General features: G+C 32.0%; 1 protein-coding gene and 1 long non-coding RNA gene across 2 annotated transcripts; both read left to right on the forward strand.

Annotated features, from left to right (window-relative positions):
- The first annotated feature begins 1,649 nt into the window (after positions 1 to 1,649).
- Positions 1,650 to 10,755, forward strand: LOC135837529 (uncharacterized). The gene is made up of 5 exons (XR_010557209.1): positions 1,650 to 8,716; positions 8,831 to 8,986; positions 9,124 to 9,265; positions 9,777 to 9,861; positions 10,120 to 10,755. It is a non-coding gene; the product is annotated as an uncharacterized LOC135837529 (long non-coding RNA).
- A 4,538-nt stretch (positions 10,756 to 15,293) lies between these two features.
- LOC135837530 (RCC1 and BTB domain-containing protein 1-like) lies at positions 15,294 to 19,570 on the forward strand. Its single transcript, XM_065352834.1, has 11 exons — positions 15,294 to 15,969; positions 16,136 to 16,277; positions 16,385 to 16,543; positions 16,649 to 16,839; positions 16,930 to 17,064; positions 17,544 to 17,803; positions 17,882 to 17,970; positions 18,047 to 18,240; positions 18,668 to 18,792; positions 18,884 to 18,987; positions 19,086 to 19,570. Exons 2-11 carry the CDS (start codon positions 16,199 to 16,201, stop codon positions 19,391 to 19,393), a joined length of 1,644 nt encoding a protein of 547 aa, XP_065208906.1. The 5' UTR covers positions 15,294 to 15,969; positions 16,136 to 16,198; the 3' UTR covers positions 19,394 to 19,570.
- The last annotated feature ends 1,275 nt before the right edge of the window (positions 19,571 to 20,845 follow it).

A 20,845-nucleotide genomic window follows, 5' to 3' on the forward strand; every position in this document is an offset into this window, starting at 1 on the left:
TATAGTTTCCACTGTTGGGCAATACTATGGAAACAGCGGTACTTACACAAAATATAGTTCAGACAGAAATCATTTAAGGTGCAGGGGGGAAGTCAAAACGTTTTTTCACAATTTCAACTTTGATCAGGTCTTACTCTAGTACTAATGAACCAATATGGCTCAAATTTGTTATGTAGGTTCCCATAAGGGTTCTTAACCTATGGTAACAATTTGAGCGCGATTGTCGCAGTAGCTTTCGCACAATGGAATAAAATGTAACTTGTTCTGACTTACAAAATTAATTGGTGATATTAGGATTCGACCCTCATCGATGTTCAATATGTCGAATAATATGTTTTCGAGGTCGTAGAATCCGAATCTGGAGTTATTTTTTTTGTAGGAGTGGGTGGTGAGGCGTGGGGTGAGGGAAAATTTCAAATTTTTCCTACAATATTGTGTAAGATGTTGAATAATATATTCTCGAGGTCGTAGACTTTGAATCTGGAGTTATTTTTTTGTAGGGTGGTTGGGAGGTGAGTCAAGGGAAGAGAGAGGAAATTTCAAATTTTACCTATATTAATGTGTAATACGTCTATTGATATGTTTTTGAGGTCGTATAATTCTAATCTGGGGTTATTTTTTCGCGGGGGTGGGGACGAGGCAAGGGGAGAGGAGAAATTGTCAAATTTTGCTTATATTATTGTGTAATATGTTGATTAATATGTTTTCAAGGTCGCAGAATTCGAATCTTGAACTAGTTTTTAGGGTCGAGTGCAATTTAAGTATCACCGTTTGGGGAGCGGGGGGTGTGGCCCACTGTGCCCCGTGGAAGTTGGAACAGTAATGAAATGAGCAGATTATTTGAAATACCTTCTGCTCAAAAACACGGATGTGTATGAAAATGGCGATTTGTAGAAATCTCCCCCTCCTGCCAATTAATTCCTCCATAGTGGCATTTTGGCTGTCTTTGTGGTAACTTCAGAAAAACAATTCAATTGGGTGTCTTCGGGGTTTTTGTGGTTAAAATAATTGGGCTTCCTATTACGTTATTTCCTCTCCAGTTTCTTATACCTACTGTAACGTAGGATCTGATCAAATAATTATTTTATGATGGCAACATTTCCAATGAGTTGCTAAGAGGGGTGCTTTGCGCTTGGCCGTAAAATTATTAGTATATTTCATCTGGGTTTGAAGAGACGTTTAAAATGAAAAAAATTCTTAAAATTAATTTAGAAATTTTATGCAATCAATATAATATGCTTAGATGTTTTCTTTTCATCAGTAAAAGCATCAAATATGTGAAAAAAATGTACTGTCACTTTTAATGTGCTATGCCTAATATTGAATGCATGCATTTACGAAGTATTTTTAATGAATGCAGGATTTGTTTAACTTTAAGAATGATTTTTTAAAATTTTCAGTAAACATGAATACAAAGCATTGTTTTACAAAAAAACCAGGGTCATTTTCGGATTCTACGCACTTTTTCAATGAAACCAATTTCCTCAATTTTTGATTTTCAAAGTTTCAATCGCATAAGACTAAGTTTTTTAAGTATGAAAAATTTAATTTGAACTTGGAGTGAACACAGTTCCGTGCCATGATTACAGAGTTTTAAAATATTATACAAATAAAAATCTTTCGTATGCGTTTAAAACTTTAACAATAAGAAATCGGGGAAAGTAGGTTACTTAAAAAAGTGCGTAGAATCCGAAAATGACCTTGGTTTTTTTCGCAAAACAATACTGATGTCGCTACAAACTCTTAAATTAGGGAAAACGGCCATTTTTGCCACTTTGATCATCTCTCTTGACCACAAAAACAATTCAAATTGAAAAACCCCTCTCTGTTTTTTGTTTTAGGGTCTAACGTATTGAATTTCTATTTTACAAAAACTGTTGAATACTTAGGTATTAGGTACTTATAAAACCTTGAAATAAGAACACTTTTGAATATATTTTTTAAAACCCCAATTCCTCTCCTGTTTTTTAGATTGTTACATAGGATCTGATCCAAGTTTTTCTATGGTTGTAACATTTCCAATGATTTGCTGAGAGGAGTGATTTTGCCAATAACATGAAACTTGATCACAAATTCGGTGTAGTAAAATTACGTACATATTTACATGACAACTTACCTTGTGCATTCAGTTCTTTCTTTACTTACAACTTTGACTACTTAAATTTTTTTTTTTTTTGACATTTTTTTATACTGGGCGTGTATAATTGCCAGGATTTTTACGCCCAGTTTCGAGGGGTTAGTCTAGATTTGGTTTGAAAGGTTTATTTCTTTGATGTATTTAATAATGTTTTCCATCTGCTTGATATTGTCAGGAATTGTAATGATTTGTGGATTTGTGTTCTTCCTTTATGTACTTACTGGTATTGCCTAGCTTTGTTCATTGGTAATTTTCATTCTCCTAATGACTTCAGCAGCTTCAACTATATTTTCATCTTTTAATTATTCTCTTGTAAAAGTTCTGTAGCATAATCATTTCATCACTTTTATCACATAAATCTGATCTGCCCTTATGGATCTCTTCACTCAGTTTATTATACAGGTAATGGGGCAAAAATAAGAGCCAGGTGGTTTTCTATGGCAAATAATTGAGCTTATGCTTACAATTAAATTGCATGTCAAAATTATACATATCATTAAAAATAGAACTGATAATTGAATTAGATTTAAATGGATTCCAAAAGAACTACCAGAGAGGAAAAACTACCAGGGAAACTACCAGTTATAAATCACCTTTATTGCTCGCTATGATAGATTTATTGTACTAGCATCGCAGATGTGTAGGAATGCAGATAGTGATGGCTACCGCTTTTCAGTAAAGTGATGCAAATCCCTGTAACATACACCGCCCTCATTGAATTTCCCATAGAATTTCGAAAACGTATCGGATTTGTCTATCGTTCAGAGGACCCATCCTGGAAAAAAGTGGTGTAGCCTGTAGTGCATCACTGTTGGCAATCTGTAGCCATCACAAACTGTATAGTACTAATAATGTCAGTTTTATAGATAATATATGTAACAAAGTTTATGAAATAGTATTAAAGTAGGTATCTAAACCTTTGAATGCTCAAAGACATGAGGTTGTTTCTACAAACGCTTTCATAAGCGTAGCAACTAGCAAATTTTAATATGCTTCACCAAAAATCCCTTAGTTATATTTTTGGTCGACATACGTAATAAGAATTAATACAAATGAAAAATTATTGAAGAAATTACAAAAATTACAAAGCATGACACTGTCTTACCGACCTTGTAGTTTTGGGTCTTTTCTTTGTAAAATGTAAGTCATGTTTACATTATTTTCTGTTTTTTATATTAATTAATTGCGCTTCCTATTATAATATAATGTACTGGAGGTAGTACTATTTCCTCTCCTGCTTTTTATACAGTAATTTAAGATATGATCGAATAATTTTTTTGTGTTGGTAACATTTTCAATGATTTCTTCATTAAGATGTGGTGCATGTATTAACTTGACGCATAATCAAAAATTTCGATATGGTAAAATATTTACATGCCAGCTTACCTCGTGTATAAAAATTGCACAGGATAACAGTTGCTGTATCTGCAATAACGTCTTCATGATTTAGAATAGTTTTTAGGAAAGACAGTTCCAAAAATTCAAATTTTTTACCATTATTAAAATTTAAAAGACATCTTTGCTTTGAAACACAATATGTACCTAGTATTAGAGCCTTTTTCCAATGTGAAAAAGAAGAAGTATTTCATCTCTTAATCAGATGTTGGAACATGAGGATGAACATACAGGGTGCACAAAAATATCAAGTTCTCCGAAAACAGTTTTGTGTTAAACGTTTTGGTTGGTCACAGTGAATAACAATAATGATGATATTGATATAACTCATGATTGGTTATTGGACTGATGTGATAACATACCACCAATCCATACGTATGCATCTATTTCACGTCGCCAACATTTATAGGTATTTTTAATTTTACCAGAAAACTTTCTTCGGAGCACTCGCTATTTCTGCCTACCCTTTAGAAAAAAATAGTATGGTAAACAAAAAAAGAAAACTCTATTGCATAAACGAAGTGACAGACTGAACTATCCGATGAATTTGTATTTTTGTTTACTATTTTTACTATACAGGATTGTAGGTATTTCTCTTTATGTTCATCTTAACATCTAATTAAGTGATAAAATACATCTTTTATTCCAAAATGGAAGGAAGTTCTACGCTACATATTTTTGTGCTTCAAAGTGAAAATGTTTTCGCCCTCCAATTGTGAAGCGAAATTACAAAAGGCACTTCAATGACGCCCTCCAGTTGTATAGCAAAACTGCAAAGGGCACTTCAGTGACACCGCTCTCCATCTTATGTCCAAAATTCTGACCCCCGAGGTCAATTCGGAAGGTCTACAGGAATGTCTTAAAAGGTTGAAAAATGCATAAAAATACTTTACCGAAAGCATCACTGTTTACTGTTTAAATTAGATCCATATTCTTTCTATCCTGCTTGTTTTTAATTCTTGGGCAAGTGGATTTTTAATACTTGACGTTTTTTATGTGCTTTTTTTTCTAGCTTAAAATGTGTAAGACAGGTCTCAAAAAGCAGTAAAAATTCTTAAAATTACTAAAGAAAGATAAGTAATTTTATTTCAAACACATCGTTTAAACTATACCTATATACTTAGTCATGGAAAATCACCAAAAAAAAGTAATAAAATTCATTAAGCTTGCCAAAAACTTATGATGAAATGTTGAAGATGTGTTGACAAAATATGTACTACAATATAAAAACGCTCAAAGAAGCATTAAAATCAGTACCTACCTACCTACCTACCTACCTAGGTAAGTAGCTAAGTACCCAATCAGCGAGAATCATTTTAAAAGTGAGTGAAATTTCAGTACAATTTTGACTATTGGCAAAATGATAACAAAAATATACTCAAGAAATTTGGACATTGAGGGAAAGTTCACAAGGCAGTAAATTTTTGAAAATACATATCATAAGTATAATTTTGAAATTTCCAGTTCGTTTAATTGGTAAATTTACTGACTTACTCTGACGCTGAATAAATGAAAGCTGGTAGGGTATCGTCATAACAATATGAACTTGAGAGAGTGAAATGTAAACAGATAAGGGTTTATTATTGGAAAAGAAAAACTCTCTCCTAGGATTTATTATGAAAAGAACGAATTTTCTCACTCTCAAATACGCGTACCAATCAAAACTATTGATAGGTATAGGTACCCTCTATATTTAAAATGCTTCAACTAAAATATGTAAATAAATTCAAATTTATTTACTATCATGTCGACATTAATCCATAAAAATAGTATTCGTATTTACCATTTTTCACGCTCAAAAATGATCAAATAATAAGCTTCACAGAAATGTTATACCTATCTTGGCAAGTACAAGCTCGGTTTTTTGAACTATTGTCTCATTAATGAATACCTAATGCTCGCATGAAAATGACCCTATAAAATACGTAAGTTTAAATCAAAAATATTTTCATTCTAAAGCAAATTTTTAAACAACAGTTGCGTACTCGCCGAGATATAACCTTTCTAAACAACATATCCAAAAATGAGGCCAATCCATTCGCCCGTTTTTGTGTACTTTAGTAAATATAGAATTCGTCATATTTTACCTACTCATTTACCTACTAAACTACACCCTTAATACTATAAATATTCAACTTGAATAATCAATAAAAAAAATCAACATAGGTATCTTATAAAAATTCAACTTATTAAAAATCCAGTCGTTTTCTCCCATGGTTATTTTAAACAGACGCTGTCATCACTTTTAATGTGCTATAATATTGAATGCATGCATTCACAAAATACGTAGGTACTGAGGTATTCTTAATGAGGATTTGTTTAGTTTTCAGAATGATTTTTTAAAATTTTCAGTACACTGAATACAAAGATACTATTTTCAACTTAATTTTCTGGGGTGAATTTTGATGAAAAATTGCAGATTTTACACTAAAAAAATAATTATAGAGTTTATTTTATACAAAAATGGTTGCGAGTCTGTAGCCTTTTGCTCCTTGATGAATAATTAGTGCAGTTTGTACTTGACAAATATTTAATAAAAATATGAGGGGAGGGAGAGGATGAAATTTGACAAAAGAAGCTCTCAAACAATTCTGTAAAAAAAAAAAAAAAAAAAAAACAGGACTTTTGTTCAGAAAACTTGAAAATAAAAAGAGGACTTCTTAGGCAGAGGAAGACAAAAATTAAGTATACGGTACTTAACAAGTCTATTGGTAACTTTGGAAAAAGTCAACTTATGTGAATTAATTGACTTTTTTGTCAAAAAACTATGTACTTCCTAGTAGTTTGACCAAACATGTCAAATCTTTGTCAATACGCTAAAAATTGACACTATTTTTTTGACAATTTTGGCAAAAACAGGTTTTTTTGGCCAATCTTGACAAGAAGAGGACTGTTTAACAAGTTTGGTAAAAGTTTGCCTTTTTGAAAATTTTACCAAGAATGATCACTTTTTGACAATTTTGACCTAAAAATGGGATACCTATTTGTTGACTATTTTGCCAACCATCTACGTATGTATCAGAAATATTTCCTGTTGAACAATATTTTTCATTTAAATATTCAATATTAAATAACATAAATAAAAAGTAATTAAAATTATATAGGTAGGGTAATAATGACAAAAATTTAACTTGAATATGCAATCAATAAAAAAAAATATATTGTTCAAACACAGATGCTTGAAAATTAATTGATTACTGATTTTTCATCATTTTCAAGTAATTAATTTTGAAGCATGTGCAACTATTAAATTCTAGAGGTATGATTATGCAGTACATATTTAAATTATCTATGTAGGTAGGTACATTATACATAATATCAATTTATTTTTCAATTTAGAGATACCTACAGATTAAAACAGCTAAGCCTGGTTTAATACCTGATAAACCAGGTTTAAACTTTTATGGAATAACTGACCTTTATTAAATCTGTTGGAACTAATTTGTATTGATGTTGCTTACTATGGGAAATAATTATGCATAGGTACATATGCTTGACATTACTTACAGGAGTTGATGTGTAAGGTTTGGATAATTGAAATTTACATTTATCAGAGGTGCGTTTTGGTTCCATGTGAAGTCTGCAAATTGAAAAGAACAAATACAGTAAAAATATTAGTGGTATGGGTTTCAGGTAGTCTGTTCCTCTTGAGGGAATAAATCTCCTGAAAAAAAAACAACAGACAACAGGAGAGGGAGAACTGCCAGAGAACCTACACACGTTATAAATCACTTTCATTGCTTAATCTATCATAGCAATTGCTATGATAGATTAATTGTACTATAGCATCGAAGATGTGTAGGAATGCAGACAGTGATGGCTACAGCTTTTCAAAGAAGTGGTGCAAATCCCTGTAACATTTACCTCCATAAAATTTCAAAAACTTATTGCATTTGTCTACCATTTATAGAGGCCCATCCCAAAAACAGTGGTGTAGTGCATCACTGTTTGCAATCTGTGGCCATCACGAACAAACTGTACATAATTAATAATAACAATCAGTTTCATAATATAACAAAGTGTATAAACAATAAAAGAATCTGAACCTTTGAATGCTCGAAGGCATGAGGTTGTTTCTGTGAATGCTTTCATAAGCGTAGCAAATTTTAATTTTCTTCAAAAAATTTTTTAGTTATATAAATGTCTGGTTGACATACGCGATTCAGTACACTGAATACAAAAATATTTTTTCAATTTTTTGAAAGGAAATAATTTTTATGAAAGATTTGCGGATTTTACACTCAAACAAATAATAATTAGAGTTTTATTTTATACAAATGGTCGCGAGTAAAGAGTAATTTAGCTACAGAGTCTACAGCCTTTCATTCCTTGATGAATAATTTGTGCAGTTTGTAATTTAAAAACATGACTTTTGTTTAGAATACCTACTTTAAAACATAGAAGATTTTTTAGGCAGCGGAAAACAAAAATTAGGTACGTAATGCTTTTTGGACGTTTTGAAAAACAAAGCACAAGCCTCTTAGTAATTTTGACAGAAATTTCGAACATGTGACTTCTTTATCGAAAAACTACTTTCTGATAGGTGGTTTTGAACAAATAACATTTCAAATTTTTGTCATACGCTAAAAATTGACACTTTTTGACAATTTTTCTAAAAACTTGGAATTTTTTGACAATTTTGGCAGAAAGAGGATTTTTTGGCCAATCTTGACAAGAAAAGGACTGTTTGACAATTTTAGTAAAAATTTGCCTTTTTTGAAAATTTCATCAAAAGTGATTACTTACTTTTGACAATTTTGACCTGAGTGGGCCACTTTTTGATTGCTCCTACAGCTACTCGTACGTATGCGTCAGAAATATTTCCTGCTAATAAATATTTTTTATTTAAATAGATATTTAATATAAGATTAAATAACACATAAAAAATAATTAAAATTAATATACCTAATAAAAATTCAACTTAAATAATCAATAATTTTTTAAAAAATAACATACTAAAAAATGTAACTTAAGTATAAGGTCCAGTCGTATTCTCCGAGACTGTTTCGAACAGACGCTGTCACAATAAATTCCCACGAGAAAGCTGACCTAATCTGAGAATATCCAATCAGGCCCCTTCCCCTGCGCCTGAAAAAACCTGAGCAGACTTGATCCGATAAGAATAAATCTGATGTGATCTAATCTGATGAGTTTAGATCAGATTGAATCTGACTAATTTCTCAAGTATGGATAAAAACCATCTTATTTAAAGTACGAGTTCACAAGTTGAATATCGTGTTGAGTAATTATTGTAGGTATTTTAAAATATTTATTTTTCTCGTTGATTTTTTTTTGCAGCTCACTTCATTTCGGAAGAAATTTCCCTGTATTCTCAAGTATATGTACCGACATAAAATTCTTAATTTTATTTCTTCTGAGCGGATCATTATTCATTCGTCGAGTTCTGAGAAACTGCTTCAAGTTCTTTATAATGTGGATGAATTATTTCGATAGGTGAGTATTGGAAAAAGTACCTACTTAGTGTAAATACGTATACACATTTACACAAGGTTGGAGATGTGTAATTTATTGTTGAAAATCGACGTGTTTGATTGACTCGATTTAATTATTAGGTATTCATTTTCTTGCAGGATTCAAAGATATGGTGTGATGGCTACTTTTTGAAATGGTGAAAGATTTTTTTAAAGATGTTGTGTAAAGAATATCTGGAATACGGTGTAACATTAGGCTGTAAATTGAAGTGTCCATGCAACTGAGTTCATCATTCAAGAAGTAAGATTGTTTCGGATTCCTAGAAACCTACTGATTGATTTTTAGTGGTGTGATTAACCAAAAAAGTCTCGCTTGTGACTAAAATTGTCGAAAGTTTTTACCCGTGTCATACTCGTATTTTGTCAATAATTTCGAAAACTTCATTTTTTTGGCAAAATTGTAGAAGGCTTGTTTTTTCTGCAAAAGTTTCCAAAAAGTCTTCATGTTTTTCAAAAATTACTCAAAATCTTCGCTTTTTTGCCAGAAGGTTTCAAAAAGCTTTATATTTCTTAAATAAAAAAAAAATGGTGTGAAACAAGTCTAAAATTTGTTAAAATGGTAATAAAATAATTATTCGTTGCGGATTAAATATTTTCTGAATTTTATCAAAACGTAAGAAAATGGATCGCTTCAAAGGTGATGATTTTTTTACCAGCCAACCTCGGTTTCAAGAACTACTTTCCTCGTGGTTATCGAATTTCATTAATATTTCATTATATTTATCGAGTAATTTTAAATATACATTTTCCAGGTGATCAACTTTGTTACGATCTCCAGACTCCAGAGTTTTTTTCACCAGATGTTCTGACTTTCGGACTAGATGTTCCTTTATAAAGGCAGGTGTCCGTTCTTTATTTACATAAAATAGCAGTAGCATTATGATCGCGTCAATTTTTCAGTATTGAAGTAGCTGTGATATGTGTTAATTTAAGCTCTGATCTATGCCAGAGTGAAATAAAATTATAATTTTATTTTTCTAAAAATAAAAAAAATGGCCTAAAATTTATTACAGTTACTGTAGTTTGTGCTTGTTTTGTCAAATTGATTAATCTATTTATTTATTTATTTTATATATATATATTTTTTTTTTGCAGATGATTTATCAAGAACCAGCATTTTTGAAATGGAGATTCCTCATTCAAGGAATAAGAATATCACTCTGCAAAACCTTGGAATAAACTGTAGCTGCGATCACCATACAATTTGAGAATTTGTTACCAGTTAAATACATAAAACGATTAAGAAATCATAAATTATGTATTTTTAAAATTTTTAATTAATGAGAAACGAATTTCGATGTATAATGAATCGCGTTCAATGATGAAAAATCACCCATCGATTCGAAATATTCCATGTCGTAGAAGTGTTGTGAAAATATTGCCTCGTTTTTCTTTTCTGTTTTATTGTTTATTTTTGGTTAATTTTAATCGTATGTCGAGTTTTTGTTCCTTTGTATTTTTAAAATTTTTCCCCTTTATTTTCATCTATTCCGATGAAATTGAAATGATTGTTTTAGTATGTATTATCAAAGCATTTTGTTGAATTTATTTTCAGGCTTTTTCCCTCATTTTTATTTAGTTACTCGTATATTATTTTTTTTATATTTTTCGAATTTAAAATTATGTGAGAAAAAAACATGATGAAACTTATTGCGATGTTAAATTCTGTTTTGTTTTCGTAATTAGTACTTACAATGTAAGATATGAGTATTTTTTTTGTTTTTAATCAACTTTTTCATCCTAATGTCACAAGAATATACATACTTACTAGTACGTTGAAAATAAAAGAATTATCGAAGTCCTCATTTTGAGTACCCTACTTGTATTTTTTTCTTAATCAAATAGCCTTCAAATCATTGAAATTTATTTAGGTATTTCAATCAAAATGGCCATTTTGCTTTTTAAAATTAATCCAGCGCTAAAAACAAAATACAGAAAAATCAAGGGCTTCAGTGATCTCAGATCAGCGAAAAACCTCGCTAGAACATGAAAATAACACCAGAATCCTGCTCTACGATCTCAAATTGGTATAAATACGTTGATTTTAAAAACATTTAGCTTGAAGTAATCATCAAAATAAATGAAATTTTGGCAAAAAATCAAGGTACTCCTGCAAAAATCACGATAGGCAACCCAATCAACAAGTGATTTCCGCGGTTTCCTACTGTTAGCGCCATCTATGGGCTTTAAAACGAACTAATCCAGTCGAAATAATTATTCCATATTCCATCAATCGAGTTTATAAAACCCATATGAAAATCAACGGATACATAGCGCTATCTATTGGTGAAAAAAAGAAACTTTGTTCTGTTTGAAAAAAAATCAGGTGAAAAAAGTCGAAAATGGATATTAATTTGCGCATTTGTTTACTTTTTTACTCGATAGATGACGTTAAGATTGTTTAAAATTTTGGACCAGTGTTAATGAAATTGCCTATCTCGAATTTTTGCAGGTGATTTTTGAAATATTCTAACCTGAGTAAAAATAAAACGCCACGTTTTGTGTATTTTTTGTGCCTTGTGAGTAGGCAACTTTTTCAACATTGGAAGGAAATTTGCGTTTGTTACCTTTCAGAAGGCCTATTTTCAAGTATGTAGAGTGAGTTTCAGCCAAATCAAGTCCGCTGAGTTCGATTTTACTTTTTATTTTACTCAATAATGCCAACTTACCGTACAGAACATCTCTGATGCAAAATGATTTCTTCATCAGTTTGAAGTTAATGTATTTCTCTCAAAAATTTACAAACACGTATTTTCTCTCATCGGCGCGGCGAGGGAAAGGACAGAAAACATGCAATTCGATCATCTGCTGCAAAATTGACTAAACGACGTGAATATTATGTGTACTTCTGTACTTACAATAGAATATTTTTCAATTCTCAAAAAAACTCTACGTTTTGTGTATATTATTTTGTGCCTTGTGAGTAGGCAACTCCTTCGACAGCGAAAAGAATTTCACGTTTACTTGTACTTAAGAGACCTGTAGGAAATACAAGAGAGTTGCAATGTTTATTATTTGAAGTAACATCATAAACTGATAAACGTAAATACAATTGTGTCACTTATCACATGAAATGTTTACTAGCCAGTAATATCTAAATAATCAAACCGCCACAATAGTTCCCTCCTTTTTTTTTTTTTTTTTTTTTTTTAAATACTTAAACTAAATTAACATTTGAAACAAACGCGTTTACTTTTAACAGGATTTTCGCGAATACAACTAATAACATTTGAATTTACCACAAACGCTGGCTTTAATCGATCAATACTAACAACTACTGGTTTATTTTTATAATTAATAGTAAAATTTTTCTCAGATTTTGAAATAACGGCGAAAGGTCCTTCATAGGGTTGTTCTAATGGAGCTTTAACTCGATCTACCCTGAGAAAGACAAAATCTGATTCTAATAAATCTTTATTAATGAAGAATTTTTTTGTTGAATGATTCGAAGTAGGAATAGGACTGAGCTTTTGCATAACATTCCTTAAATTTGTAATGAAACAAGCAGTGTTTTGAGGTTTTTTAGAAATATTATTGAAAATATCACCAGGTAAACGAAGAGTCGTACCATAAACCATTTCAACAGGACTGACATTAGTGTCTGCTTTTATACAAGAGCGCAATCCTAATAAAATAAGGGGTAAAGCATCAATCCAGTTTTTTGAGTCAACACATTTGATAGAATCTTTGAGTCCACGATGAAACCTTTCAATTAAGCCATTTGCGATAGGATGATAAGAAGATGTTCTTATCAACTTGGTACCTAAAAGCTGAGCCAAAGAATGAAACAATTTCGATTCGAACTGTCTACCTTGATCAGTAGTGATATTTAAAGGACAACCAAATCTTGAAATCCAACCCTGTAATAAAGCTGAAGCAACGGTTTCTGCTTCTTGATTTGGAATTGGAATAACTTCAGGCCAACGGGAAAAACGATCAATTATAGTAAGACAATAAGAGTTTCCTTTACATGGAGTTACTTTTATCAAGTCAATATGAATATGATCAAATCGTTCTGAAGTAATAGGGAATTCTCCAAAAGGGCTGTGATTATGTTTAAAAATTTTAGATTTTTGACAGGATAGACATTCCTTAGTCCATTTCGTTAAATCTTTACTCATTGAAGGCCATACATATCGTTTGGATATTAAAGCTTTTGTTGCACGACTACCAGGATGACTTATACCATGAAAAGCTAAGAATATTTCATAACGAAGAGATTTGGGAATGAATGGTCTATCAATTCCTGTTGAAGAATCGACATAAACAGAAACAGAATCTGAAATTGGAATAGCAGCTAATTTTAAAGAAGTTTTATTTTTAGATTTTAAAAAAGAAGACAGTTCAATATCAGTCTTCTGTTCTTTTGCAATAATATCCAAATCAAACTTATTGGACAGAGAAATAGCTTCAATTCTAGACAATGTATCTGCTACGACATTCTTTTCTCCTGATACATGGCGAATATCGGTAGAGAATTGAGATATAAAATCAAGTTGTCTCAGTTGACGAGGTGACGCTTTTTCCAATTTCTGCTGAAATGCGAAAGTTAATGGTTTATGATCTGTAAAAATTTGAAATTCTCTACCCTCTAGCATGTAACGAAAATGTCTAATAGTCTCATATATTGCTAACAATTCTTTATCATAAACACTGTAATTTAGTTGAGAGGATGATAATTTTCTGGAGAAAAATGCTAACGGTAGAATTTTACCATCAATGTGTTGGTGCAGAACACCACCTATTCCAATGTCAGAAGCGTCTACCATGATAGATAAAGGAGCATTGGGAGAGCAATGTCCCAGTAACACTTCGGAAATTAAAGCTGATTTCAATTTTTGAAAAGCAATGTCTGAATCTTTATTCCAAACAATGGGTGATTTGTCATTTTTCCTACTTCCAGCAACATGTTTTTGCAATGGAATCTGGATTTCAGCCATAGAAGGAATAAAGCGATGATAATAGTTTATCATTCCTAGAAAATTTCTCAATTGATCAACTCGGGTAGGAATTGGAAAATTTGAAATAACTTCAACTTTTTCTTTCAAAGGCCGAATACCTTCGGCAGAAATTTCATGACCTAAAAATTTCACCAATGGTACACCAAAACAACATTTTGCAACATTGATAGTAACACCATATTCCTCGAGCCGTTTGAATAAAATTTCCAAATGTTTGAGATGTTCGCTTTCAGATGAAGAAGCCACAATAATATCATCGTTTCTTGACACCAAAACTGTGTGTACATTTTCTGGTAATTTTTTCAGCCATAAACCTTTCAGGAAATTATCTGTAGCTTGACCATCAGCTAACTGTTTCATTTTTCTGAAAAGACTGGAAGGTTTCTGATCGCCTAAAATAATTTCATTTAGTAAAATGCTAACTTTTTTATCACCAGAGTCTGAAAACCGTTTAATCATTTTGTTTTTTAAATTATCGTATTTGTTTTGATTTGGTGGTGATAAGACAATATCAGTAATTTCGGACATAACGTCATGTTCAAGAGCAGCAATAATTGTATTGTACTTGGTTAAATCCGCAGAAATCCCAGCATTCGCAAACTGTGCCTCCACATGAACAAACCATAATGTAGGATCGGCGCGCCAAAATGGTGGGCATTTAACATTAATGCGAGCTACAACTGGACCAACAGCATCTTGAAAATTGTCACCGTCAGGATTGGCCATGTTTACGTCGGGGTCACCAATTTGTAGGAAATACAAGAGAGTTGCAATGTTTATTATTTGAAGTAACATCATAAACTGATAAACGTAAATACAATTGTGTCACTTATCACATGAAATGTTTACTAGCCAGTAATATCTAAATAATCAAACCGCCACAGACCTATTTATAGGGCTAAAAGAGTGATTTCCAGCTAAATCAACACTGCTGAATTCAATTTTACAGATCATTTTACTCAAGGAATCCAATCTTACAGTTCTAAAAAAGTGAAACTTTGATGCAATTTTTGGCAACGAAGCAAGAATTTTTCGATTTGTGGCAACAAAAAAAAACAATTCGCGTCAAAAAGAGATAAGTACATTGACGATTTTAGAATAAGAAAAGGCTTTTTCGCAATTTTGTAAGAAAAAGTGAGACTTTTGAATCATTTTCGGCTGATATTTCAGCAAAAAGTTCAATTTTGAACTCTCGATGATTCGACAAAAGGTTTTGATTCTCATCATAGGCGCCGCAACCGGGAGCGGGGGCCGTGCCCCCACTCAAAATTGCCCCCAAGCAGAATCCATATTTATGAAAAAAAAACAGACTTTTTAAAAAAACACTATCGTCATCACATGCTTGAAAAAAAATGAAAATTTCGAAAAGTCGAAAAGTCTGTTTTTTTTTAGAAAATGCAAATCAGTTCAATATTTGAGTGACATCTAAAAATTACTTTTTCAAGGAAAACATCAGCAGTGATGAAATTTTGACCACACTAAAAAAAAAACATCGTATACCTCTTGAAATAAGGACTGCTTTTTGAAAGCTTACTCGACTATAGTAGGTTGCTTAAAATGGATGTTTGAAAAAAATATAACTGGAAGATTTCAAATTCACGGACGATTTCATCGAACAAATTGAAACTTTTGCCATTTGGAGCGAGTCACTCAGTCGTTTCGTATCTAAGCTTTGTAATCTGTTTCAGTAATTGTTGATTGATGAGTCACCGACGATTACGATTACGAATACGAAAAAAGGGAAATGGAAACCTGTCGACACTCCTCATATGAAATGAACAGGCCACTATAGGAAAACCTCGTCTTGGTTTAGAATTTTTCTAAGTGTGCATTCTGCAAGCTTGTTATCACGTGCTGCCCGGTTTCTGTAATCTTATCACTTCTCAGTTCTCGATGAATTCAAATCCGCTTGCATCGCAGATTTCAGTTACATTGTATTGTACAAGCTTCTAATTCGGCAATTGAGTCCAGTTTTTTTACTCAAGTAAGTTTATGTCTGAGTCCTATACTTATATAGGTACCTAGACCTATACATAGCTCACTAACAGTGTAACTACTTTTGTTAGGTAATTGTTTTGTTGGTTAAATAAGGAATGGTCTTTATCATTTTTTCATTGAGCTGAATCATTATGGTATTGTACGTTTTTTAGCTTAACCATCAGTCAAGATTCAACCAAGTCCAAGTATTTTCTCAACTCGACTTACGATCTAAAATGGATACTCGGAGATACCTTTGGGATTGGCAATTCAGTGATGATTTTATCGAAGAAATTGAAACTTTTGCCATTTGGAGTGAGTCACCATTTTGTACCTAATTCATAAACGATTAATTTCATTAATTTTTCGGATTGGTTTAGTGTTATACCTACCTAATGTATTTGAAAATACTTTGTTTGAAGGTGACTGGGCTAGATCTAGGAATATCCTCGTTATCACGAAAAACAACGACGTTTATGCAGCTGGAAATCTCAAAAAGCGCCATTACACGGATAATTTATCATCTACAGACCTGAAAAAACCGGCGAAGCTTTCTATGTTATGTGGAAAACGAATTAAAAGTAACCGTAGAATTCATTATTCATTATATTTACACAAAGTCTTTTTAAATTGTAATTTATTGGGTCCCTGTTCCTATAATACCCGCCTGCTTGATCTTTCTTTAGAATTTGTACTCGGGACCCGTCTGGTTTTCATTTGTACTGAAGAAGGCGAAGTTTTTGGTTATGGAAATTATTACGATAAAAAGTATGCGTCTGTTTCACCTCAAAAAGTATCCGCACTGGAGGGATTGTGTGTCGTAGATATCGCCATTGGATCATTCAACAGACATATGGCTTTATGTGATGATGGAAAAGTATAGTACATACCTATTGATAATTTATACGTAGGTACAATATTCACTAATTAATTGTTTTCATTTCGTCTCCCTTATTCGTACGTATAGATTTACAAATTTGAATTTACTGACGAATCGTCCAAATATTTGCATTTGATTGACACCAGCGCAGTGGATGCGAAACCATTGAATATAGTCCACATGACCGTAAACTGTTTTATGGCATTATTAGAGAATGGAAAGGTAGGTACTTTACTTACCTAGTTATTATTTTAATTTAGCAGGCTTAAATTTTTTATCTAGCACCATCACTTATTCGGATTGGTTGGATGCAGGGGAAAAGGCTATCCTTACTTTGGAGAATTGTATTCCTCTAAATTATAATCCTGAATATTTATTGCGATATGAATTCAATATGAAACATGTGCAGGGTGCCCAGAAATATCAAGCACCCCTAAGAAAGTTTTTCATTAAAAAAATAGGTTGGCAACGTGAAATAGATGCATATGATTGGTGGAATGTTATCTCTCCAGTCCAACAACCAATCATGTGCTATCATTATTATCATTCACTGTGACCAATAACCAAAGTATTTTAGTAGAAAACTTTTTTAGGGGTGCTCGATATTTCTGGGCACTCTGTAGCATAGGTATAGGAACTTAATATATTGTCAGATTGTTTTTATTGTGAATAATTCAGTTCAATTCAATTCAATCTTTCAGGTGGTAAAGGTAGTGATCGGTAACAAGGATTTTCCATATCTATTTGGTACTACCGCTACCGATGAGAAAGATTGCGACAAAGTAGCGGTTTTTGACAACTGTATCAATCACGGTAAAATTGAAAAACTCATTGATGGAGGTTCGCAAGTGTATGCTCTGGGCGAAGATGGTCGTTTATTTATGATTGAAAAAGGTTATTCTCGATGGCCGAGTGAAGTATCTTCCGTGCAGTTTGAACCCCATTCATTTTTCATCGAAAAGTTAGTCGTTAATGGTTTTTTAATTGAAACGTAATAATGATGAGTTGGGAACTTATGTTATGTTACCTTTTCTTACAGAATTGTTGATGTTGCGGTCGACAATGTGGCATCTCTTACAGCTGTGTTGAGTGAAAATGGTAAAGTATACATGTGGGGCGTAGGCCGAGGTGAGAAATTAATTTTTGTACCTACGAATGATTTGAAAAAAAATTACTTGTATGATTAAAATCTTCGTACTTTTAGGTGAAAACATTCAGGGACAGGAACCTCAGCTTACGCCATATGAATCGCTTCATGAAGTCTTCTTTCATTACTCAATGCCGTTAGTGACTTACAAACCAATACATGTCAACGAATTGTCAGTTGTAACTCATCACCCTCAGATCAGAAGGATTGAATGTATAACAGATTCGTTCAAAAAAGCATTTGAGGATCCGGTTAGTTATTCATAGGAAAGGTTTAAGGTTCAGAGATATCGTCGCCGATTTAAATGATACTTTGATTATATGTAAAGTTCCCAAAGGAGTAACCTACACGTTATACCTACTTATTGATTCTCCTGAAACGTGCCTGATCTGGAAATTAAATAGGCAATATTTTAATAGTTCACAAACTTAGAAAAAAAACAAGATTTTGACTAAACGGTTTTTGGTCCATTTTTTTTATGCAAACAAAAAACATTCTAATACAAAAAATTTGAACTAAACCACATTCAAACTGTTTTTGATTTTTTTTACTGGAGAACAAAAATTTTACATCCTTAGTGCCTCCAACTCCTCATGCCATAATTTTTCTTCAAATTGGATAATTACTGACTCATCACGTTTCGCAATCTCAAAATAACACTTACATTTTTGCCCACAGAAATACCATGACTTATCCATCATGGTGGAAGATGAAGCGATTCCTGTCCATAAGTCAGTATTGGCCATACGATGTGAACATTTCGCGGAATTATTTGAGAAAGAGTGGCCGATTGAAAAACCAAGGTACTTGAGTAAATATTTATATGGAAATAGATTTACCAAGGATAGAATCTTGGATGGAATTCAAAATCACTGAAATGAATGTCTATTACAGTGTTCTAGAAATCGAAAGCAGTAATGTTACAGTCTGCAAAGCTTTCCTCAAATACTTGTATACAGATCTATTCTACTATTCATTATCCTTCAGTGACACTATAGGTAAGCTGAATTATTGAGAGTGTATATACCTACTTAAGTACGGTATATGTAAACTGAAAATAGACACTAGTAGTATCGACTTCTTATTCATTTTACAGAATTACTCAATTTGGCAAATAAATACAACGTAAAACTACTAGCCGAACGTTGTGTATCGTCGTTACAGTCCAATATTACCTTTGAAAACGCCACATTTTTGTACGAACGTGTAATTGCGATGAGTAAAGTGACTAAAATGAATGATGTTTTTGATCAGTTGGAGGAATCCTGCGTGAAATTTTGTACAGATAATTTCAACGAAATCGGCGCATCGAACGAATTTGCCAAGTTGACTGCAGAAATAGCTAAACAATTGATCATACAAGTTTGCGGACGTAGATTAAAGAATGTGAACATAAATAATTAACGAATGTGATAAATAATGATTATTGTTAATTAAGGTGCCATGCCATGTGCGTTGGTGTTTTGTTTTGCGCTTACCTATCTGCTGTTTAATCTAATAAGTGTTTTTGTTATAATCCATTTTTGTTTGATCTGAATTTTTTTACGTTGAATTATGCATATAAAATGTTTATTTTCATATTATGCGAGATTGATTTTTTAACGAAATGGGCATTTCGCATTTATAGAAAAATCGCATAAATAACTAAATAAATGGTACATGAAGAGAAATTTTGCATCATGGAGAAAGCTCAGTATTGATCCAAGCTATCAGAAAACGTGTTCGATTTTACTTTCATTTCATCTATCATTTTCTATCACTTATCTTCTTGCTTAAAATAAATGCATTATTTCAATTCTACCTGCCGAATACGTACTGAGCTTGCCTTCCCCCCTCCCCCTAGTCACTTGAACACGCCCTTCATAAAATAATAATGGTCAAATTTAGCTGTTATAATTATCAAGTTAATTGGCGAAGTTAATTTAATACCCATTTGAAATTTTATAAATTTGAAAATTGGAAGACGTTATTGCACCATTTCCTCGTTATCACGAAATGAACTGATGTAAGAAATTTACTTTTCATGAGCTATAAATTGAACTACTTTTTGATAAGTTGATAATTTTTTAAATGGCGAGTCCAAACTCCGTTGGTAACTTTCTTTTTATGTATTTATTATTTTTTCAGTGAAACAAATCATGCTATTCGTAGATTTATCTGTTTATAAACATTGACCAAATTTAGGTAATATGTTAGGTACTCGAGTATCAGTTTAAGAGAAATTACTCTTGAATCGAGTTCAAATAGATGTAGGGAGGTATTCACGGGTATCAATTTATTCAATTTATTTTGGTCTGCTAATCACAGAATTCAACGACAGCTACCTACATTGATGAACATGATGGTCGAAAAAGTCGATAAAGAGATTATACTTGTACTTACACAGAAAGTGCTTGACCTTTTTCAAATAACGCCACATTAATTTTCTACTTTGTATGTATGTACTTGATTATATTGTAAGCGTAGGTACCTAATTAATTATTATCGTCTATCAGTTGCACATTAAGGCATTTTGCCTCGGTAAGATTCAATTTCGAATTTAAAAAGCTCAGTCTCCTTTAGCAAGGGCGAAGAACGAGAGTTCATAAATGGCAATTGACTTCCGCAGTTCGTGAAATAAAATTAAATGTAACTCGTCCCGAAACCTACGCCATATATTAAACTAATTATTGATAAATATACCTACCTACCCAATAATAAGAAAAATTTCTGAAAAAAATTCAAAATTATGAGTAAGTAGTTATGGAAATTAGACAGAAGTATAAACGGAATGACGACTAGAAATCTTCAATAAGGATAGGTACCTCTACCTACTTTCAGGTTGAAAATTATTCTTTGAGTCTTGTTTTTCATTTA

Source organism: Planococcus citri, chromosome 2 (assembly GCF_950023065.1).
Source record: "Planococcus citri chromosome 2, ihPlaCitr1.1, whole genome shotgun sequence".
NCBI lineage: Eukaryota > Metazoa > Arthropoda > Insecta > Hemiptera > Pseudococcidae > Planococcus > Planococcus citri.

Bases quoted from the DNA above. Each gene is read 5' to 3' on its own strand.
- LOC135837530 (XM_065352834.1), top strand. From the start codon at position 16,199: ATGGATACTCGGAGATACCTTTGGGATTGGCAATTCAGTGATGATTTT. The intron at 16,544-16,648 runs GTAACCGTAGAA...ATCTTTCTTTAG, and splicing joins ATGTGGAAAACGAATTAAAA to AATTTGTACTCGGGACCCGT. The intron at 18,793-18,883 runs GTACTTGAGTAA...TGTCTATTACAG, and splicing joins TGGCCGATTGAAAAACCAAG to TGTTCTAGAAATCGAAAGCA.